Raw genomic sequence first — 20,281 nt, 5'->3', positions numbered from 1 at the left:
TAGAGAGTCAGAGACTAGAGACCACAACAAACAAAGGAAAGTAAAGAAGCTTCCGTATGTCCAAAGTAAACTATACTCTCAGATAGATTTAAAACGACGCCGTAGGATCTGAGACAGTTACACTACTTCCTCAAAACGACGCCGTAGGATCTGAGACAGTTACACTATTTCCTCAAAACGACGCCGTAGGTTCTGTCCTTTATTAACTGTATACTGGGGGGTTTATTGCATTTTTATATACTTCTGGGGATATTTTAGCATTTATTAGAAACACATGGGTATTAAAAAAATAATTAATACAACTGGAACATCGTCTTCTTGTTTACATAAAAAAAAAATCTGTGGACTTTGATGAGCTTCACTTCAATGGCTGAGTCAACACGAAAGGCTTCTCTTCAGTGGAGGATACCACCACCGATTACAGCTTTACTCTTGCTTCTCCCGATAGTCTCGGGAAGTTTCTTCAAACCGTTCAATGTCAGCTACGACCACAGGGCTCTAATCGTCGCCGGGAAACGGCGCATGTTAGTCTCCGCCGGAGTTCACTACCCTCGCGCCACTCCTCAAGTAAACTATCTGATTGGTTGCTAATTGTTGTGATCATTTTGATTAAATTATTGAAATTGGATTTTTCAGATGTGGCCTGACCTCATAGCAAAGAGCAAAGAAGGAGGTGCTGACGTGGTTCAAACTTATGTGTTTTGGAGTGGGCACGAGCCTGTTAAGGGTCAGGTTTGTTAAATTATATCTCTCTCTCTCTCTGTGTCTTCTCTCTATCTCTATGTATGTGAGGTTAAAGGTGGAAACTTTGATAATGTGGTGTTCAGTATAACTTTGAAGGAAGATACGACCTTGTTAAGTTTGTGAAGCTTGTTGGATCGAGTGGTCTCTATCTCCATCTACGCATTGGTCCTTACGTTTGTGCTGAGTGGAACTTTGGGTATTGTCTTCTCACAAGTGCTTGTGTCTCTTTTTTTTTATTCAGCTCTCTTTATTTTTTTCGCTTTTGATTGTTGTTAGAGGGTTCCCAGTGTGGTTGCGTGATGTCCCTGGCATAGAGTTTCGAACAGACAATGAGCCTTTCAAGGTACATTTTCCTTTTCTTAGAGTCTGTTTTAGCTTTTGGTTATAATCATATGTTTCTGTTTGATGTTTTGCAGAAGGAGATGCAGAAGTTTGTGAGGAAGATTGTGGATCTGATGCGAGAAGCAGAGTTGTTCTGTTGGCAAGGCGGTCCTGTAATCATGCTTCAGGTCTTATGAGTGTTTTTGTATTTTCTGAACCTTATTTCCAGAGGACTGAGCTTTTTTTCCTTTTGTACTCTTGCTATAAAGGCTATGATGATGCTTATGTTGGTGACATTCTCTCGCATTGACTTATCGAGATATAAATGTTTTTTTTTTGGGCACAGATTGAGAATGAATATGGGGATGTTGAGAAATCATATGGGCAGAAGGGAAAGGATTACGTCAAATGGGCTGCTAGTATGGCGCTAGGGCTTGGTGCTGGAGTTCCTTGGGTTATGTGCAAGCAAACAGATGCTCCGGAGAATATTGTAATGTTGCGAACTTGACTTTTTCTGGATTAAGATGACCCTCACTTATCTTGTAGCTTAGCCTGTCACCAGTCTGATAACTTTATATAGAGATTTACTTCTTAAAGTATAGCTGAGATGCCCAGTGTTTACCGACCTTCAGGCACTGATAATAGGTCCTGAACCAGTTTTTCTTTTTAAAGGATTTATGTTTCTGTTAGGAATGAATGATCACTTGTATTTGAAAAGAGTCCTTTATGTTTCTTAATAAGAAAAGATGCTGCACATATGTTTTAGTTCCCTGTAAGAAGTATTCCTAATGACGTCTATTAATCTCCTTTTCTTTAGCTTGATGCATGCAATGGATACTATTGTGATGGTTTTAAACCAAATTCGAAGACCAAGCCAGTACTTTGGACAGAGGATTGGGATGGATGGTATGTTTTTTTCTGTCATGCAGTCTTCTGACAAAGTTTTGCTCTTTTCAAAGAAGTGTGTCTCCTTGAAGTTTTTGTTTCAAGGCCAATGTTACAGTTGGCTTTAGTTTGTTTCAGACAATTTTCCTTATTTGGATTGAATATGTTAGGTTGGATTTTTGAAGGTACACGAAATGGGGTGGAAGTTTGCCTCACAGACCTGCTGAAGATCTTGCATTTGCAGTCGCAAGATTTTATCAGCGCGGAGGAAGCTTTCAAAACTATTACATGGTACACACCAACACACTAGATTTTTAATTTATTTCTCTTTTCCTGTCCAAGTTCATTTGCATCATCGTCTTGCTGATTGATATTTCTTTGCAGCTGATTCCGAATGAGATTCAAAATCAACGATGATTAGTTCCACAAGCTTTTTCCTTCAGTTGAGAAACTAGGTTCTAGTAAGCCATAGTATTTACTTTACATCACTCCCTTAGAACCCTCAAAGGCGAGCTATGTAGGAGATAATTAATAAATTGTCTTTGCCCAACTTGATTATATAATGCCTGTGATAAACATTCCCTGTTCTCAACCTGTTTGTGCTGCATATATCATTGAGCCTGTTTTACTGTTGCAGTATTTTGGTGGAACAAACTTTGGTCGAACTTCTGGTGGTCCTTTCTACATTACCAGCTACGATTATGATGCTCCTCTTGATGAATATGGTGGGTTCAAGCTAAGACTAACAGGAACGCAGATTCCTAAGAAAAATATAGTTACTTATTTATCTAATGAGATTATGTTTGTCCTATACTAAGGTCTGAGGAGCGAGCCAAAGTGGGGGCATCTAAAGGATCTTCATGCTGCCATAAAACTTTCTGAACCTGCCCTTGTTGCGGCAGATGCACCTCAGTATAAAAAACTGGGATCAAATCAAGAGGTATGCTACTACTCTCAAATGCTTTTTGCATATAGTTCTCTCTTTTTCTAAGTTATAATAGACCAGTGCTGTTAGATAGGTTTCAAAAGTTTTACTTGGTTATGATCCAAGTATAGTCTTCAATTGCTATTTATGAATTTATATATTATATATGCTGAAGATTCCGGATTCTTACTTGTAAAATAACGCAATGTCCAGGCACACGTTTATCATGGAGATGGTGAGACTGGAGGAAAGGTGTGCGCTGCATTTCTCGCAAACATTGATGAGCATAAAACCGCATATGTGAAATTTAATGGCCAATCATATACTTTACCACCTTGGTCAGTTAGTATATTGCCAGACTGTCGACATGTGGCCTACAACACTGCCAAGGTTTGATATTCACTTCCGAAGGAACATTCACTTATATCCTTCTTTATTGCAGAATACTGCTTGCTGTATGAAATCTTAAAAATAGAGCTGTCACTGTGAAAACACTTAGAAGGACTAGTTCTGTTTCTGATGTTCCATTAAGACCTTTTGGAAACTGCCCAAATATCTTATTTATTGAACTTGACGTTTCTGTCTTAATCAGGCAACTGGCTTTTAATTTGCTTCAGATAGTTGTTTCCGTTTTTTAGTCTTCCAAGATGTTTCTTGAGATTCTCGTTTTCTGTATGTTCTTGAACAGGTAGGAGCACAAACTTCTGTTAAAACAGTTGAATCTGCAGGGCCTCCTTTAGGTAGTTTGTCTATACTGCAAAAAGTCGCGAGGCAGGATAATGCTTCTTACATCTCAAAATCATGGATGGCTCTGAAAGAGCCTATTGGCATATGGGGTGAAAACAATTTCACTACCCAAGGATTATTGGAGCATTTGAATGTCACAAAAGACCAGTCTGATTACCTGTGGCATAAGACAAGGTAGCTATGCGTTGTTATCTATTTCATGATCTAAACTAACAACAATCATTTCAAGAAGCTTTTACATTAAAATTTGACTGTTATGCTCTTGACAGTTCATTATTATAGAGGAGTTTAATACTGTGAAATCTATAATATTTACTAGTTCTTTGTCTTTTTAGCGGTAATAGCTTTCCTTCTTCTCAACCAATGTAGAATAAGCGTAACTGAGGATGATATCTCGTTCTGGAAGAAAAATGGAGCTAACCCAACACTGTCAGTTGATAGCATGAGGGATGTGTTGCGTGTGTTTGTAAACAAACAACTCTCAGGTAATTTACATAACTTTCTCTTGCTTCTTATGCATATCCGTCATTTTACAAATGGACTGGTCCCGTATTGCGTCTGTGTACGGTACCGCTTTTGTGTATATCCTTACAAGAGGGTTACATTGGTTTCATGAAGTGCAAAGTCTTGGGAGTTATTGTCGGTCATGTTCACTAACTTTGTTCTCCTGCTGAATGGAAGTAAAGGCAGTATTGTTGGCCACTGGGTGAAGGCAGTGCAGCCTGTACTTTTTGTGCAGGGTAACAATGATTTACTTCTCTTGACTCAAACAGTTGGTTTACAGGTAAAAATTCTACTACCTATTTTCTTCTTTTACTTTTCTTCTTACAGCTAACTGTGATCATTTTCGATTTCATGGCATAGAATTACGGTGCTTTCTTGGAGAAGGATGGAGCAGGTTTTAGAGGCAAAGCAAAGCTTACTGGCTTCAAAAATGGAGATGTGGACCTCTCAAAATCTTCTTGGACCTATCAGGTGTAGTTACAGTGTATACGATTTCTATAAGAGAACTAAAACAGATGAACTTTGTGGATTCTTTTTACTTTCTCTCGCTTTATCTAAAATCTGATTGTGGAAGCATTTGAATGTTTGGGGTTTCATTGTAGGTGGGATTGAAGGGAGAGGCTGAGAAAGTATACTCTGTTGAACACAATGAAAAAGCTGAGTGGAGTACCTTGGAGACCGAAGCTTCACCTTCCATCTTTATGTGGTACAAGGTATGTGAAACATGTTGACATTTTGTTGCCTCAATTATCTTCTATTATCATCTTCATGGTTCCTTTTCTTTCCCCTTATTGAACTAGACATACTTCAACACCCCAGACGGAACAGATCCTGTTGTTCTAGATCTGGGAAGTATGGGAAAGGGACAAGCTTGGGTCAACGGACACCATATTGGAAGGTACTGGAGTATCATTGCCCAAAAGGATGGATGTGACAAAACTTGTGATTACCGTGGAGCTTACCATTCAGACAAGTGCACAACAAATTGTGGAAAGCCTACTCAAACCAGGTAAATAACTAAGCAGTGACTATTAAAACCCCATGGGAGACTGATCTAATATCATTGCACAGGTACCATGTACCACGTTCTTGGTTAAAGCCTGACAGTAATCTACTAGTGCTCTTTGAAGAAACCGGGGGAAACCCATTTAAAATCTCGGTTAAGACGGTTACTGCTGGAATTCTCTGCGGTCAAGTCTCGGAATCTCATTATCCACCTCTGAGGAAATGGTCCACACCAGGTTTCATGAATGGAACAATGTCGATAAACAGTGTGGCACCAGAGATGCATCTGCATTGTGAAGAAGGGCATGTGATATCCTCCATCGAGTTTGCTAGCTACGGAACTCCAAGAGGTAGCTGTGACAAGTTCTCTACCGGGAAATGCCACGCATCCAAATCGTTATCAATCGTCTCTGAGGTAAGTGTTGACATACATAGCTACAAAATTGGTTCTTAGCAATTGTGAAAGATGACTTAAAAAAATCATTGTTCTCTTTCTGCAGGCTTGTAAAGGACGCAATAGCTGCTTCATTGAAGTGTCGAATGCTGCATTTCAGAGTGATCCATGTAAAGGAACTTTAAAGACATTAGTGGTTATGGCACGATGTTCTCCTTCTCAGGACACGAGTGAAACTGCTTCAGATTGATGACCAACTGTTGTTTACATGATTAATATCCTGAAGAAGACCACAGTTGATCAACTAGTAAGAAGAACACGCCTCATCACAAGCTTTTTGCTTTGATCTTTTATCTTTCAGAGACTGAACAGTTGAGTTTGGTCTTGTTCATCGTTGTGTCCAATCTTTCTCCACTTGAAACCAATAAACAAGAAACCATCTTGAATGTGTTTCTGCTTGTACAGTTTGTTGTTAACACTTGAGAATGTTCGGCAACACTCAGCTGATGTAATGATTTAGATCTCGATTGTTATAAATGCAAATATTTATGTGTGTCCAAGTCATGCATATATATACTAATATTCATTTATTATTTTGAACATCAATTTATTATTCATTTTAAGATATATATGCAAATAATTTGTGTGTGTGCACAATGGCTAGATCATTCGAATAGCAGTGGATTGTTTATGTATGGATGGTTGAATGAGTAAATTCTAAGCACGATATTAACGAGAAGAAGATAAAGGCTAGGGCTTACTACGAGCAACTGAAAGTGTTTGGTCCTTTAGAATATCTCAAACACAAAGTAATTTTCATTCTTGTCCATATTTCTTTATATCCCTTATATACTAAAGCGCAATTCGCCTCACCACTTAAAATTTGACACATGGAAAATCTTTTTTTTTTGTTGCTCAAAAAAAAGGAAAGGTTTTTTTATAAAAAAAATTGAAAAATACAAAGCAAAACATGTGAAGCAAAAATACAAAGCAAATAAAAATATGGAAGTTTCAAAATAAGACCAATAACCAACTTTTTTTAACGATCCAATCTTGTGAAGCAGTTTTTTGTTTTTTTTTCTTATCAACTATTTGAAGTCATTATCTATGTGTCAATAAGTTCTATAGAAACATAGTTAGTTTTGAATATTTCTTTGCATCTCCTATTTATTCTGGAGCCTAAATATAAATTGACAATTTCCTTATCTTTTATATACTAAAACATAAGTTGCATGACCAATTATATTTTTGACACTTCATTAATATAATTTTAAAATTAAAATTAAATACATCATTAATACAATTAAGATTTCTTCCGATGAAGTAGGGGTGGGCACTTTACCCGATATCCGAAGTGGCACCCGAACCCGATCCGAAAAACCCGAACCGAAATCCGAACCGAAGTAGCAAAATATCCGAACGGGTATTGAATTAAGAGAGATTGGATATCCGAACCCGAACGGATAATACCCGAACCCGAATGGATATCCGAAAATAACCGAACATATGTATAATTAACCTTATATTTCTAGTTTACATCTTTCATTTTATATAAAGTATTTATATTGATACTACACATATTTTAAGTTCATAAGATATACATACAATTACGGAAAAAATGATTTGCTACTCACTTAAAATACATGTCAAATTTTTTATTTCAAGAATGAACAAAAAGTTACATCCAAAATTTAAAAACAATAATCAAATTAATGTTTTTTAGTTTCAAAATGTTATGTCCAAATCTATTAACCATTCAATCTATTAAAAATAAAAGATTAGTGAAGTGAAAGTTATATTTTAAAATACAAGAAATTTGAAAAATGAAAATTTAATTTTGTTTTTTTCAAAATCTAAATATCCGAACCCGATCCGAAATAACCGAACCCGAACTAAAAATATCCGAACCCGACCCGAAGTACAAAAATACCCGAACGGGTTCTACACCTCTATACCGAAATACCCGAAAATCCGAAATACCCGACCCGAACCCGAACGGATACCCGAACGCCCACCCCTACAAACCTGTTTGGACTAGTGTTGGTCCAATAATCCAAAACTTAGATAATATGATTCTTGCATCAGAACTATTCTTGATATTAACATATATTTTAATATTGGTTTGCTTCAAACTCTAACAAAGAAAAATATGGAAGTTATGAATGCACTTCATTGTTTGATCATCCGATAGTGAGATTCTAAATTCCATACAATGTATCTTCTTCTTTAAGTTCAACATGTATTTTCAAAATACAAAGTATGAAACATTTGTCAGTGTTTAGCACAAGAGTTTGTTCTCTTATATACATAGTTTTAATTTAATTTTAATTTATATATTTTGTTATTTAAATTTGGTTTGTTTATATTATGGTTTTGAACGGTATAAACTGGCTTTATATTCGAAGACGGAAAATTTAAACTAATTTTTTTTCTGAAAACTTGTTGCATGTTTTAAAATGGTGAAAATAGTATTTACAATGTTTTTAACAACTTATTTTGAGAAGCAAAAAAAAAAACACGAAAACGCTATAGCAAGACTGGACCGGAATGTAAAATATAGATCTAAAATATTTTCGGACCGAGCTAGACTGAATTCAAATATTTACAGTTTTTGGGCCGAGTCCGGTAGCTCTATTGACATCCCTATTTATAGGTTTACGACAAAACTCTACGGGCTGTCTTATACAAACATTCTAGACAATAACTTGCGGAAGAAGATAACCATAATCCCATGTACCTAGTTCCCGACCTACTGGAAGAGATCTTCCTTGGACTGCCATTGAGATCCGTAGTCAAGTTCAGAACGGTCTCAAAACAATGGAGATCAATACTCGAGTCCCTGAGGTTCGCGGAGAGGAGGCGTATGATGAATGCTCAAACGAAGACGAAAATCATGGCGGCAGGAGACCGAAGCCGAACACAAACGTGCTTCAAAGAGGACGAAGAGGTCGAGATAGTCTATCTGCAGTGTGATGTCGCCTCACGACCGTCGCTGTCATGTGACGGTCTAGTTTGCATCCCCGTACCAGGCTGGGTCAACGTGTTCAACCCTTCCACCGAAGAGCTTCTTAGATTCTCTTCCGGCCGAGATCCACCGATTCCCCGTTATGCTAATAATTACGTAGGTACAAAAAACAAATATATATATAGTTTGATTTTTTTTTTGTATATATAAATATTCATTGATAGCACTGAAACCATGAAACCACAGATTGTGTATTTGATGTCTTCCCTGGATATTGGAGGATGGGATTCGGGCGAGACAATGTGAGTGGGAGCTATAAAATAGTGAGGATGGGCTTTAACCATCATTGGGAGATTCACCGTTGCGAGATTCTTGACGTTAACATTGGGAGATGGCAGAAACTGAGTCCGCCTCCTTACGAGATAGGATATAGAAGGAAGTCGACATGTGTAAATGGGTCCATCTATTGGGTAGAAGTATTGCCTGATCAAAAACTTTTAGCTTTGGATCTTCATGCGCAAGAGTGGCGTGACGTTGGACTACCGTTAGGAGCACTCGGAAAATCATTCCAGGTAGCAAACCTTGAAAACCGTCTAGCCTTAGCTGCAACCTATATTGAGAACGATCATTGGAACGTGAAGATATGGAGCGTGGAAGCACCAGAAGAAACATGGAGCATGATTTACTCCATACGTTTATTCCCTCTCGACCACCCTTACGACGACCCTTCTTCCCCTTTATGGTATTGGACTAGGCCAGTGGCGGTTTCTAAGAAAGGAAACCTTTTCGTCCAAGACAGTTACAAGAGGTTGTTCAAATGTTACCCAGAGACGGGTGAAGTTCGTTTAATCGCTGCAGAGATTTGTGTGATATCTCCTTTTGTTGAAAATTTGGTCCCCCTTGGACGTTTAGACAGCAAAACATATGGACTTATACATCTAGATCACGTGCCGTTGTCCTCGCGGATATTCAATTTTTTCCGACGAATGGAACTTAAGAGATCGAGCATTTTGGTAACCACCACTGTTGTGACTCTTGTAATGTTTCGCTATTGTTCCCATTTGTCTAGATCTATTAGTATTTATCATGATCAGAGTTTATAGTTTACTAGTGTTGACCCCATGCTATGCATGGGAATCTTTTTTCTGTTACAAAAACAAAATCAGTTTTATATATCACTAAATTACATGTATAATAACTTTGATTTATTAGAGGGAAATATATATACATAAACAAACTATTAACACACATTTATCAGTGTTAAAAGAACATTATCATTGGTTAACCACAGACATATAAAATTAGTTCAGAGATGAGGATACATGATTAATTTGGAAATGTGATTAACATCTGGAAATGTCATTTCATAGTCCTTTACTAATTTTTGGAGATGGCTTGAACTGAGTTTTTTTGGCTTGTTTCATTAAAAGAAAACTGTTTTCTTGAATTATTATTTACAGGTTTCGCTGGAAAATTTGTTATCTAAAAATATTAATTATCTTTTTTGTTTTTAGATAGCTATTAAAACAACCTAGGAAATTTATAAAACAACAAAACTTGTGAATTTTCAAAATTCAATTGCAGAAAGCAATTAAAATTTTAAGTTTCGAAATCGTAAAGACAAAAAAATAATCAAAATTATTGTTTACCTAAATTATGAATGGTCAAACATTATGCAACTCTTCCGATCGTCTTTAACCTTTGCTAACTTTACCCAAAACATTGCTCACCCACCCTTTTCTTTGATTGCTCATATCTTCTTCTTCTTCTTCTTGTACCTTTGATTTCCCATACACGTCTATAGCAAACAAATAGTTTCAAAAACTAAATAATACAAAGATTGATGTTTTAATGATTTTATTTGCTCATATTTTGCAAACTCGTTATGAAACTTAGTGAAAACCCATCATACAAAGTACTCTAGGCAATGAATGATAAAAGTTTCACAGAAAAAGAGAGAAGATATTAAAAGAAACCGTGAGAGACTTAGAACTCATAACGAAGACTGGTTTGTAAAAAAATTATTTGTTGAAATAATTTTAAAGTTCGATACACAAAAAGAAACCTGAGGTTTGATCCGAAAACATCTAAAATCCAAATGGATTTATTTACCCCTAAAATCCCAGGTTTCTGGACTTAAATAACTAAACCCAAGTCATAAGGCTAGGCCGGTCATGCTTCGGACTTCGGTCTTAATTTACGTGTCTAACCTAAGTTTGTTTCTTTTTCTGATTTTTTTTTAACTATTTGTTCAACTTTTTATATAGTAAATCCCATCCCGTAGGAACAATTTCAATCTCATCGAAACGATTTACCTAAGCTATTATTTACCTAAAAAGAAACTACGATATGATTTACCTTACTATGATTAGCATAACGGCGCATCACTGGATATGGCCCGGAAGGGAATCTGCGAAACTCTCCCGTGGAAGGGTTAAAAACGTTGACCCATCCAGGTACGGGGATGCAGACCAGACCGTCACATGACAGCGACGGTCGCGAGGCGACATCAAAGTGTAAGTAGACCATTTCCACCTCTTCGTCTCCTTGGAATCCTTGTGGGATTCGATTTCGCTGTCCTACTGCCATGATCATCTGCTTCGTTTGAACATTCATGATATGATACGCCTCCTCGACTCGAATATTGATCTCCATTGTTTTGAGAGGGTTTTGAAGTTGAGGATGGCTTTCTACGACATTCGAAGGAAGATCTCTTCCAGTAGCTCGGGAACAAGGTACATTGGATGGCTTCAAAGATTTATGTTTTTCAAAAGTGGCAAAGACTTTACCAGTAGAGCTAGGCAGCTAGCACCTCCGGGTTAGGTTATCGCCTTTTAAACATATAACTTAATAACTTATAAGTTTGTGTTAACATCATGATTCATGGATGTATCACTCGAATCTAAATATGTATAAATACAAGTTGTTAACAAATAGTAACATATAAAATACAGTTGTGTACGTAATTCCATATACATTTACTATGACTGATCGCTTTCATCAATAGTATATTTTTCCATAAATGTAATCTTAAGATAATCGAATTACAATTTGTTTTCATTTTTCTCATGGAATGATAAAACTAAAAATACAGGAATATTAAATACTCCCTCCGTTTCATAATAAATGTCATTTTGATATTTTTTACACATTAAGAAAATGATTGAAATGCATTAAAGTTCTTATTAATTACACATATTCAACCTATAGTATTTGAGATAAATAAAATTATTTATAAAATCAATGCATTTATAATTAATTTTAAGCTGAAAGTTGCATTGAATTTCTAAAATGACTCTCTTTTTGTAACAAGAAAAAAATGACAAAATAACACTTAATATGAAACAGAGGTAGTGCGGTAAGAAAATTTGAATTTATATAAAAGAAAACATAACCCATCCCCCTCCCCCTCCTCCAGTAATCTCTTCGTTGATTTCTATCTTGGAGTATTCCATTAATCTTTAATAATTTCAAACTTTCGGATTCGTATATGGATTTGCCTGAGTTTTATTACAAAACTGAGGGTACTTGGGAGAGCATCCCCATGCATGATTCGCACGCATAGCATCATAGCTTATAACATTCTCCGAGCTATTTTCTTGGGATGAAACATCCTCCGTGCTTATCGCAATCCCCTCGAAAACTAGAATAATTGATAGAACGAGATACAAAACCGAGATCGTCTTCAACGTCGCCATGAATCTTTAAGAAGAAGAAGTGACCTAAATGGGTTTTCACTTAGTTTTGTTTATTCACTTGCTTCTTCTTTTTTGTAGATTTCGAAGTTTCTGTTGGTGCTTTATATAATGGTTGATTTTGTACGCTAAATAAAGTTAATAGTTTAAGAGGGTTCCTTAGTTACGTAATTTTAGCAAGAACTTAGTTTTTACAATTATAGCTACTGTTTGTTAGTTTTAACAAAAAAAAGATTATTGTTATTAGTTTAAATAGTGCATTCGTAAAGATATATGTGGACGTTAGATTCACAATAGGTCTTTCTGGTTATGAATACAGAACAGGATGTATCATGTATGGAAGTTTATTTGCTAAAATCACATGATAGTAAAATTATAAAGCTTCTGTTAATATCCAAATTTTCAACTCACTAGAATTAAGGGTTCCGATTGGTTGATGGTTAAATTTACTCACAAATTTAACATATTTTGACATCTCTACTGAAAGTAGACACTAGATATCTTTAAAATTTGGTGTCAGTCAATTCACAAAGTAATTATTCTTACTACACAAAAGAATGCATCTAATTTAAGTGAATTATAACAAAAACAGCCGTTTGAGAGGATTTTGTTCATTAGTAATATGTTTCTTCAACTCGTTTTTGTGTTCTACATTTTCACCAATTTAACCAGAAACTTGGTACACCGGTTAAAGAAATGTTGAAATTTCTCGAGTAGTAACAAAGATCATAGTTTGTGTAACTTATATATGTTTTCAAACAAAACTAATCACATAATCCACATGAATGTATTTGACCAAAAAAAAAAATCCACATGAATGTAAACGTAAGAAGTCAAAGTTAAAGCTGTACGATAAAGAGACAGAGATTTGTTCGGGTATCAATATTCCTGTTCTGAAAATTTAATTATTCAAACCACAACTACCGAGAGATAGAGAAAACTGACTGTTATTAATTTCCTCGACAATACGAACTAAAATCAACCGGACAACAACGTTTCAGATAATAAGATGCAACAGCAACTACAAACCAGAAATTACAAGTCTAATAATGAAATTGTTTAATAGTTTAAAAAGTCTTTTAAACTAAAAAAGGCCTAAAAATATCTTCCTTGTTCCGGCGAGATTAGCCACCACCTTGTTCGGTGACAAGATCAATGATATCTCCTTCTTCCATCATCAGCTGTGATAAACAATTATATTAATTAACCTTGAATCCGCAAAAATTACAAGGATTAAAAATGGGTAGGGGAGGGTGAAATTTTAAATTTAAAAAAGGAACCTGAGCAGGAGTTTGTCGTGGCTTGAGCTCTTTACGACCGAAGATGAATCTGACAGTGTCTTTCTCAAAGTTTCTCTTGGTGCAGCATGCATCCATCAGTTTCTTCATATGTGCATTATAACCAATCTTATAAACATCCTCTCTTCCATCCTTGTTTAAAACACATGTGAGAGTTTCAATTTAGTTCTTGTTATAAATAATAGAGTTTCTAAATAATATCAAGAATTTTTTAAAACAAAATGTTGTAACCACTATTCTTTTAACTTCAAAAAAGCATAGAAGGTGATATTCTTCTGTTTAAGGAAAGTTAGCCAGATCGAGCAGGAGCAAGAGCATAAGAGAAGTTTCTATTTAAGGAAAGAGAACACCGAACACTAAAATCTCAGGGCAGCTATCTTGAGAAGATGCAGAGAGAAAGAGACCTGTTGGGTCTTGACCTTGAGGGTAATCTTCCTTTGGGGAGTAAGAGATCGAGACTTTGATGCAGTAGAAGCAGAGATCGTCGTTGAGGAACTCACCATTGTTGTGTCAACACTAAAAGTGAACTAAAAGAGTGAACAAACCTTATCTCTGTACTCTAATTTAGAGGTTTCTTGGTTTTTAGAGAGAGAGAGCAGCGTAAAAAGAAAAGTGAGATGCTGAGGAAAGTTAAAGAGAGCTTTTGAGCATTAAAGGACGATCCTCGCACAAGTTTACTATTGGTCCACCATTCTCTCTTTTTTACTTTTCCCTTTTTACCCTTGGTCTTGTGTTTTGTTGTTGCCTTTGAGTCATCAACATCATGCATTGTTACACATCCCAACATTCAACAGTGCGTTGAAACTTGTACGAGTCACATGAAAAATGCTCATAAAAGTACAAATTCAAACATATTTCAAATGATACAAAAAGGGGGAAAAACAAAACAAAAATGAGATACATCTGTTAGAACTTATAAGAAACTAGACTAAGCTTTCGTTTATTCTCCACTTCAAGTCTTCAATAGCATCACACCTAGAGAGAGGAGTCTCATCCTAAAGTGAATGTCCATGTCTAAACCTTCTCTAACGAATAAATAATCTGACCTTTTTTAACTTCCACAAAGTGTTGTCTTGAGAAGATGTAAGAGACACTGAATCTGTGTGAGATCTGAGAAGGAATGGATCCATCTACAAGAGGAGACTAACAGTGTTGAATATCCGATCATCATCCTTATTTTGTGGTCATCATCATCATCAAGAATATATAAAATCTGGCGACTGGATGATCCTGATCAGCTCCTTGAGGTTAGCTAGAACCTGACGTGGTCCTAGACTACTTTCTCCAACAAAGTTCAAGAGTTGCTCGATGTTCTGTGATGTGATACTATGGTTAGTTGAAGGGAGAAGTAAATGAGCTTTCAAGAATAACCAAGAGGAACAAAAAACTACAGAACTTTCTTTTAACTAACCTTGTTTAATAAGAAGACAGCATAAGCAGCTCGAGTTGTATCTTGACCATCCAGAAACAGAGGGAACTCTACAAATTTAGCATTTTCGGAAAGTGTGGAAACTGGAGACATATCAGAGGCTGAAGGCTCAATGTAAGGCGCATAGTCCCGAATATATGTTTTGGAACCACCTAGGCGCAAAGGATAACGAATAGGCACTCCCAAGTAAGGAGCTAACAGAGACACGGCCTGCAAAATCCAAGCAAGGAAGCCTTTAGTACTTTCAAGTTTTAATGCATAGATAAATAGCTGAGGAAAGAGAACCGAACATACATGAGCAACATAGCCTAGGGCAGTTGCCGACTTTTGAACTTCTTTCTTGTCAGTGAAGAAGCTCATCTTTGTAAATGGGGCCATACTAAAAGGCAACCCCAAAATTCTCACGGATCCTTGACTCACAGGCTTAGTCCCTACTAAAGCCAAAGATAAGATATAAACAAGTGAAGAAGGTCAGATGCTGCAATAAAGAAACTTCTTTTCAAACACTAACGACAACAAGAGGCAAAAAGGCATGCATTGGAAGATGTAAAGGAGTTGATCTCGTTCTCATCAAAATCTATTTGCCTACTTCTTATAACCTTTTAAGAGTGAAATTACACAACTGACCTAATCTACTGCCACCTGGAAATGATTCCAGTTCTTGGTCTTGAGAAGGTCCAGCCTCGATCTTCAAAGGGTAGATAAATGAAACTTGAGATACCATATACTGCTGCCTCTTCCTAAGCTTATTCGTTACAGTCTTTAGATGAGAATAACCACTCTCTCCTTCTAGTTGGCAGTTTGACTCCTGCAACAGAAAAAGGAAGCTTAGATAAATCATCTACGATTCAACCATTCACCAATTGATCAAAGCAAGGAGAACCTATATCAGAAAACCAGTTTGCTTTCTTGAGACAACTGTCATCAAATCATTTACTCATAATAGAACAACGAGACAGTTGAATGAAGAAAACTTAAGCTGAAAAACGAAAATAGACACACCACACACAAATAGCCAAACACCATAGTCCAATATGATGCATTTGCCTCTCTAAGAAAATGATTATTACCTGCAATTTGGTTTTAGCGATGGAAAGGGTTGTGCCGCCTACAAGCAAAGACCTAACCTCTGCACTGAGATCATCCTCTTTCTTTTTAACATCCTGCTCAGTAACTTTGCAAGTAACTGACGTCTTGTCAACCATCAATTTCTTTGCTTCCAGCCTCTGACGCATCTCTTCAAGCTCATTAGTACGTCTCAATGATTCAGCACTAACCTGCCCGAAATTTAGCCGCCCGCTAATCCGCGGGCTAATCAATTAAAGCTCATCGAGTAGACAACGTAAGAGATAATAAAAGCAAGATGCATCACAATAAAGCCTCGAACGCTAACCAATTAATGCATCAAAAACAATACGACTACACAACAAAAGACCATAGCTTCGGTGTAATAACCACACAACTGGTCCTCATTAAAATAGCTTTAAGACAATGCCACTAAATAAAGATTAATGCTTTCAGACCAGACAACATAAGGCCAGTAGCTCCGGTCCTCACAATAAACCTCTTACAGTGAAAGTCTCAAACGGTAACTAAGCAATGCATCGAAAACAATAACACTCAACAACAAAAAGGTCATAGCTTTGAATGAGTTTCTAGCTAAGATTCATCAACACTCCTTAATACAATGCCAAACACTGATGCTTTCAAATCAAAACCAGACAAGCTCAAAAAGGACAACACATGGGTAAGAGAAAGAAACCTGAATGAGAGACTCGAGTTTTGGCTGTAAGGTTAGCTTCTTCTCTGTGGCTAACTTCAGAGCAGAGGAAAGACTCCATAACCGAGTGAGCTCATTGTCGAATTCTTCCCACTCGATAACCTTCACATCTTCTTCTTCTCGATCGCCTCTTCTCAGCTTTGTCGAAGAGCTTGGCTCCGTTTCTCTTTCCATCAACAATTGTCTCGGAAGCTACGCAACGGAATCAAGTCTTCGAATTTCATCACCACGATGGATCGGATTAGAATAATCACAAATCCCTAATTACACTGATCGGAATCGGATGAGAGAACTGAATCAATCGGCGATGATTGGTTCAATTTACGAAGGCAAAACGAATGAGAGATCAAATTATGCAGGCTGAAGAAGCTTCTCAGGCTTGATTCGTTCTCTGAATTTTTCTTTTCAGTTTTCGCAGATTTTTTTTTTTTTTGAAGTTAGGCGAGAGAGAGAGAGAGAGAGAGAGAGAGAGAGAGAGAGAATCTACCGGGTCGGATCTTTACGGGCGGGTATTTGGTAAAGACCAGTTACGGACCGTTGGATCCACGATTTAACTGAAAAGCATGATTCTTCTTTTAACCAAAAGTTGTTTGTGCCAAACCAATACTTTTCCTACCGGTTATTTCGATTTCGAGCGGTTATCGTGTTCTTATTGTCTAATCAAATTTGGATATCTCAATCATGCAACTCAGGAAGTGGAAAGAGTCATGTTGCAACTATCTATCTTAATTTAGAATTCCATTTAGAGCAAATTTACAATTCGATTTAGATCATTTCTAATGTATATCTCTATATTTTTTTAAAAAATAAAGATCTCTATTAAAAAATAACAATATAATTATTATTATATGTAATAAATAAGAAAATTTTGAAAAAGAAGAAAGAGAGATTTTATCACTCTTGTGAACCATTTATGTATATTAATTGTAAGGAAATTATATTATTCTTTTGAATGAAGATTTTTATTTTAGTAGCAAAAGGCATTTAAAAATATATATATATTATTATGAACCATTCATGTCATTCCTAGATTTTGGTCATTATCTTGATTCTTGAATAATGATGACACTCTCTCAAGAATCCTACTCACCGCAATTTCAAACGCATCTTCAATCTTCTCCGGTCCAAGAGCCCCCGGTTTAGCATAGATAATCTTCGGTATGATCTTCTCAACCTCATTCCTCATACTCAAAATCTCTTCTTCACTAATCATACTCAATATCTTCTCTATACTAACCTTACCATCTCTCACATCTTCTTCCGAAATGTAAACCGAATATTTGGTATGATCAACCGGGAAATGCCACTTGTACTGAACCGAATCGAGGCTAAAGAAAACCGGTATACAACCGGCTAAAACCGAATCAAACGTTGATCTCCTTGTAGGTGTATCTCCTGATGGTTGTAAACAGAAAATTGAATCTTGAAACACTTCCACTACCTTAACCGGGTTACCACAATCTTTACTTGGTGTGTCACAGTTAAGAAACATGCATCTTTCTTGTGATGCAAGGCACTGTTTTATAACCTCTCCTCTTATAGATTCCTCCATCTCCGGCCTTGGAGCTCCAACGAACGAGAACAAGTATCGTCTCTGAACCGTTCCCACTTGCATTTGCCATGTCTCAACCTCGGTTCTGGTCTTTGGATGGAAGTAAGTTGGATAAGGAACCGCAAACTCGTTGCTACAAGAATTTGTCTCGATAGATAACATAGTCATGTTCTCAAATTCAGGCAAGCGCATCAGATTGTTCCCCCAGTCTGAATCTAGATCAGGCACCCTTCTGAAATCCCGACCAACCCGTCCCGTGACAAAGAAGTGATCTTGTCCGTACATTTTCTTCCACTCAGGTCTCTCCCTAAGCCATTGAGCTAGATCTTCACCGAGTTGATCTCTAAGCTTCACGTTGTATACCCAAAAGCGTCTCACGTCGAATCCAGCGTAGAACGGGACGAAGACCGCAGAAGAAAGGGAGGAATCGTTGGTCAAACACTCATAGTGTCTCATCTTCTCTCTGAAGATAACCTCAAGCATGAACTGATTGGTTGAGTGCCAAGAACCAGTCTCGGTGGTTAATACTCTAGTTGTGTGGTTATGATCATCCTCCAAGATCGGTGGACCGAAGCCAGAGTTAACCAGGTACTTACACTTATTGCGTAACCCGGCATATGATTCACAACTCTCGATCAGATCATCATTGAATCTACTGGGGAGATTGTGGATATAGACATATCTTCCAGTGCAAGTATCTGTTTCTCCTTGTTTAATCTTTAGAGTGAGATTTAGGGTTTCTTGGTCGGAAGGAAAGAGATAGGTTACGGTTTGATTGATGTGAGGGACAAAGAGTACACAGAACACAAGTGTTGGTAAGATGTATATCAAAAGATTTGGAGATTGTTTCCTCACAACCTTTCTCTTTCTTGAATTGAATTTCTTCATTATCTTACTTGATGATGGAGAAACAAAAGTCTATTTCGTGAAATAAGATACAAACGTTGAGTTGTTGTAGAGAAAAATAAAAAGAATGTTCTTCCACTTGGTGGACATATGAATCTTTAATTTGTTTTCTCTGTGCATCAACTAGTTTTAAATAGAAGGGATACAACTTAGATAAGTTAATTTTATGAATAACGAATGGGGAAAAGATCAATTAAAATGGTTTCATATGCTTTTTTTTTTTTTTTGCATTACACCACATGTATGATGTGTCAGAATATAAAATGACATGGTCCACTGGTCCTAATATTTTAGAGAATTTTATATAGATATGGTTAGTGATATTATCTAATGAAACACGTCAAGCTTATATTGATACAATCATTCCAAACTCAAATGTTTTAATATCTTTGACAAATAAAATAATACCAATAAAGAAAGACCTAAACACTAGATAACTAACACATTAAAACATAATTATTATTATTGGTGACATTATCAATATTTAGAATGAAATAACTTATTCCATCAATTCTAAAATATTTTTTACCATTTAATTTAAATGGAATGAAATAGTCATTCCATCAATTCCATAAACAAATAGACAAAATAAATTTGATGAAGAATGAATATATTCCATCTTTTACTATATTATATTTATGTTATTTCATTAATTTATGAATGCCAGTTCTTACACACATTTACCGGTTATTTACTAGAGAAAGTGATGGTCCCAGATATAGCTTCAAGAGTTAAACGTAAAAGACGCAATGTTTTGTTGGTAGGATTGACATACCTTTTTGTCTTTTTTTTTATTTGTTTAAATAGAAAACGTAAACAACCTAGATGGAGTCATAACTCCCACTAACATGGAAATGGAAAAGTGGAAGAGTTGGTTCCTCAACACAAGGAGATCAAGTCTCTTCTTATCAACAATAAACAAGAAATTAGACAATAGCTCAAATAATTAATAATTCAAATACTTCCAGTTAGAAATCTTCCTCCGGTTCAATGTGCGTCGGTTTGGTTCAATGATAGCTTCTTCTTCTTCTTCCTGCACTTCTTCTTCTCCTGCCACTGTACTCGTATCAGAAAGAGAAACAATTCAAAGAAAGAACAAAATAATTTCTTGATGGAAAAACATTACAAAAA

General features: G+C 36.3%; 6 protein-coding genes across 7 annotated transcripts; 2 read left to right on the top strand and 4 right to left on the bottom strand.

Annotated features, from left to right (window-relative positions):
• Positions 1-308: 308 nt before the first annotated feature.
• On the top strand, positions 309-6,085 carry LOC103865231 (beta-galactosidase 9). The gene is made up of 19 exons (XM_009143030.3): positions 309-567; positions 637-732; positions 828-940; positions 1,021-1,087; positions 1,161-1,253; positions 1,412-1,555; positions 1,883-1,971; positions 2,136-2,241; positions 2,588-2,675; positions 2,769-2,890; positions 3,089-3,265; positions 3,564-3,796; positions 3,992-4,107; positions 4,309-4,406; positions 4,487-4,597; positions 4,729-4,839; positions 4,927-5,135; positions 5,198-5,546; positions 5,632-6,085. The coding sequence occupies exons 1-19, from the start codon at positions 352-354 to the stop codon at positions 5,773-5,775; spliced, it is 2,682 nt and encodes an 893-aa protein (XP_009141278.2). The 5' UTR covers positions 309-351; the 3' UTR covers positions 5,776-6,085.
• Positions 6,086-7,481: 1,396 nt separating this feature from the next.
• Positions 7,482-10,159, top strand: LOC103865230 (F-box/LRR-repeat protein At2g43260). Its single transcript, XM_009143029.3, has 2 exons — positions 7,482-8,650; positions 8,737-10,159. Exons 1-2 carry the CDS (start codon positions 8,257-8,259, stop codon positions 9,591-9,593), a joined length of 1,251 nt encoding a protein of 416 aa, XP_009141277.1. The 5' UTR covers positions 7,482-8,256; the 3' UTR covers positions 9,594-10,159.
• Positions 10,160-10,557: 398 nt separating this feature from the next.
• LOC108871645 lies at positions 10,558-12,834 on the bottom strand. Its single transcript, XM_033290446.1, has one exon. The coding sequence runs from the start codon at positions 12,186-12,188 to the stop codon at positions 11,961-11,963; it is 228 nt and encodes a 75-aa protein (XP_033146337.1). The 5' UTR covers positions 12,189-12,834; the 3' UTR covers positions 10,558-11,960.
• A 280-nt stretch (positions 12,835-13,114) lies between these two features.
• Positions 13,115-14,241, bottom strand: LOC103865229 (small ubiquitin-related modifier 5). The gene is made up of 3 exons (XM_009143027.3): positions 13,888-14,241; positions 13,466-13,615; positions 13,115-13,366 (listed from the first exon to the last, which is right to left on the bottom strand). Exons 1-3 carry the CDS (start codon positions 13,984-13,986, stop codon positions 13,310-13,312), a joined length of 306 nt encoding a protein of 101 aa, XP_009141275.1. The 5' UTR covers positions 13,987-14,241; the 3' UTR covers positions 13,115-13,309.
• A 34-nt stretch (positions 14,242-14,275) lies between these two features.
• LOC103865228 (UV radiation resistance-associated gene protein) lies at positions 14,276-17,114 on the bottom strand. Of its 2 annotated transcripts, none has more exons than XM_009143025.3 (6): positions 16,675-17,114; positions 15,983-16,189; positions 15,540-15,720; positions 15,207-15,346; positions 14,895-15,122; positions 14,276-14,796 (listed from the first exon to the last, which is right to left on the bottom strand). In XM_009143025.3, the coding sequence occupies exons 1-6, from the start codon at positions 16,864-16,866 to the stop codon at positions 14,680-14,682; spliced, it is 1,065 nt and encodes a 354-aa protein (XP_009141273.1). In that variant the 5' UTR covers positions 16,867-17,114; the 3' UTR covers positions 14,276-14,679. The 2 variants fall into 2 exon arrangements, with proteins under 2 accessions (XP_009141273.1, XP_009141274.1); XM_009143026.3 differs by having other exon boundaries at positions 15,207-15,343.
• A 291-nt stretch (positions 17,115-17,405) lies between these two features.
• LOC103865227 (probable xyloglucan galactosyltransferase GT13) lies at positions 17,406-20,215 on the bottom strand. The gene has a single exon (XM_009143024.2). It carries the CDS (start codon positions 19,130-19,132, stop codon positions 17,708-17,710), a length of 1,425 nt encoding a protein of 474 aa, XP_009141272.1. The 5' UTR covers positions 19,133-20,215; the 3' UTR covers positions 17,406-17,707.
• Positions 20,216-20,281: the final 66 nt, after the last annotated feature.

Source organism: Brassica rapa, chromosome A04 (genome assembly GCF_000309985.2).
Source record: "Brassica rapa cultivar Chiifu-401-42 chromosome A04, CAAS_Brap_v3.01, whole genome shotgun sequence".
Classification (NCBI taxonomy): domain Eukaryota; kingdom Viridiplantae; phylum Streptophyta; class Magnoliopsida; order Brassicales; family Brassicaceae; genus Brassica; species Brassica rapa.
The sequence above is the reverse complement of the archived record's forward strand: the minus strand, read 5'-3'. Positions and strand labels throughout refer to the sequence as shown.